The sequence below is a fragment of the Babylonia areolata genome, chromosome 18 (genome assembly GCF_041734735.1).
Source record: "Babylonia areolata isolate BAREFJ2019XMU chromosome 18, ASM4173473v1, whole genome shotgun sequence".
Taxonomy (NCBI): Eukaryota; Metazoa; Mollusca; class Gastropoda; order Neogastropoda; family Buccinidae; genus Babylonia; species Babylonia areolata.
Window position 1 is genome coordinate 44,534,474 of NC_134893.1, and position 2,500 is coordinate 44,536,973.

General features: G+C 55.3%; 1 protein-coding gene across 2 annotated transcripts in view; it reads right to left on the reverse strand.

Moving 5' to 3' along the window:
* Window positions 1-2,500, reverse strand: part of LOC143292817 (uncharacterized) — a 105,454-nt gene that overhangs the window by 1,600 nt on the left and 101,354 nt on the right. For both annotated transcript variants that reach the window (XM_076603414.1, XM_076603415.1), the window contains one exon: window positions 1-2,368. This exon is cut by the window's left edge and continues 1,600 nt beyond it. In XM_076603414.1, the coding sequence (XP_076459529.1) occupies window positions 1,133-2,368 (1,236 nt within the window). In that variant the 3' untranslated portion in view covers window positions 1-1,132. The remainder of the gene's footprint in view (window positions 2,369-2,500) is intronic.

Consider the following 2,500-nt stretch of genomic DNA (forward strand, 5'->3'; position numbering starts at 1 on the left):
GTAATTGTACTGCCCATGACTTCTTTTTCTTCTGGCACAGGCCAAAAGGGCGCACTGCACTGACGGCTGGTTATAGTCGAACAAACACAATAATGTAAAAGCGAGTGCCGACCCACAATCACACATGCGCCTGCGCTAACTGGATCAAGCACACGCACACTCACTGGCATAACCACACACACACGAAGAGAGAGAGAGAGAGAGAGAGAGGGGGGGGGGGGGGGGGGGGGGAGTAGGCCAACATGCAACGAATTAGAGAACATGAGCATCTGACATGAATTCCAGCACATAGCTCAGCGTAATATTGCCAGCGAACATGGCACTGCGGACCAGCTGCGGACATCAATAATTTATATATACACCTTCCGGCAACACGCCCACTTCGTGCGTGTCCACAGACAACAGGCGGCTGGCCTGAACAACAGAGTCCGCGCAACATCCTTCAACAAGCTGTTGTTTAAATTAAGTAGTTTGTGCCATATATACAGACATGTCCAGTAAGATGATGATAAGTATTCTGTTGGCAGACATTACAGCACTGCAATAAATGTTTTATCCAAATGTTTCGCATCTCAGAAACATCCAAAACCAGGGTTGTTCGGATTAGTGTTAGCATTCACCTGTAAAGGTGAAACTTGTTGATTCCTAGCACCTGGGAGGTGGTGAGACTTTGTGTGTGAAACTTGGATGTTTCTTGTCCGGAAGGGGGAAAAAAAGCGTTACAATTATGTAGTCAGTTTGTGATTTCGATTCAGCACCCCGGATGTGGTTTCAGGATTCACGTCCGCAATAAAAACATCCGACAAAAACAAACAAACAAAAAAAGCGCGGATGTCCCTTTGTTCATCCCAACCCACAGATCAGTCCACAGTATGTTTTCAGTCAGGGCATGCCGCCTGCAGTGATGGCACAGCGTGTCCAAGGCGGAACTGACCTAATCGCATGTTTCAGTGTCACAAGTCACTGACATTCACACCAGCCAGCCTGGCTAACACCTGTCCTTAGTTTTTCTGTTCATGAAAGGAAGGAGGCGGGGAGGAGAAGGAGTCATTGGGGGAGGGGAAGGGTTGGGGATGTCGATGGTCCTTATCCAGGGAAAAAGGCAACGCTCATGTCTGCGGCAGGACCCCAGCTAGATGGGGATGGGTTCTTGGTCAGTGCGCACGTTCCGTAACCGTCTCTCGTAGTCCTGCTGGACCTCCCCTGCTGAACAGCCGCCCAGGCTCTTCTTGGGCGACCCGTGCATGAACTGGTCAGCGTCATCCGAGTCAGAGTCCATGGCGGGGTCAAAGGAGTACAGTTCCCTGGGTGAGGGGTTTCGCAGGGAGTCTCTGAGGGCGTGCGGGAGGAAGCCACCACAGTCGTCGTCGCAGACAGTGGGCTGAAGGCGTCCGTCCACACCCACACCCACACCGTCCACACCCACACCGTCCGCCATCACAGAGGGCTGGTGTCCGGGCCGGTGAGCGGCAGCAGCAGAGAGAGGCAGCATGTCCGTGGTGCCCGCCTTGGACAGATTACGGTTCAGGTCCTCTTCACTGATATGCAGCATGGGAAGTGTCTTGCCTCCTTCTTCGTCCTCACTGTCCAAGCCTGGCAACGCACCGTTGATTGCTAGCACTCTGGGTTCGCTCGGTTCTCTAGGAGAGTTTACTGAAGGTATCGGCTCTGCTTCTTTACGGTCCGGGGAAAACGCGGTGTCAACATTTGCTGGATGTGCGGATGGTTTGGGGACGTCGTAGTCTGATGCGGATTTGGAATTAGAAAAGGACTGTTCTTCGGGCGTCTTGAGCTGGGCGTGGGCGTTGTCCTTGGGCGGCGTTCCCATTTTGATGGGTGCCTCCCCCTGTCCTGGGGAGCTGAAGGAAGACAAGAAGCCGGGCAGGCCTTCCACGAGGGGACTCTCCTCCTCCTCCTCCTCGACAGGCCTGGGGTCAGTGGGTCTGTCCGGGGAAGGGGTCAGGTCGTCCATCTCGATGAGTTCAGGCGGGGACCCTGCCTGCCCCGCTCCGACCAAGGGCTGGGTCTCTCTGCCCGGCACGTCGGCCTCCGCTCTCCAGGAGGGTGGGCGGTCCTTGCAGCTGTCGTCCACAGACACGGCCTTCAGCCGGGACCTGGACCCCCTCCTCTCCACCTCCCGGGCCTCCCTACCGGACCCCGCCCTGCCCGCCTTCCGACCGTTGACGCCTGGAGGGTGGGAGGTGAGGTGGGTAGCGGCTGAGCTGGTGGTGATGACGGGGAAGTGATCGTCCATGTGGAAAGGGCTGTCGGCTGGGAGGGGCGTGGTGTGGATGAAGTTCGCTCGGTTTCCGGGTTCTAGTTTGGGTGGGAGATCAGGCGGGTGGTGACTGGTGTCAGTTTGGGTTTCCTGCACACCATGATCAAAACATTTAAAGAACATCGTCAACGTCACCAGGAGGAACAGGGGGATAGATGAGAGAGAGAGAGAGAGAGAGAGAGAGAGAGAGAGAGAGAGAGAGAGAGAGAAAGAAAGGAAAGG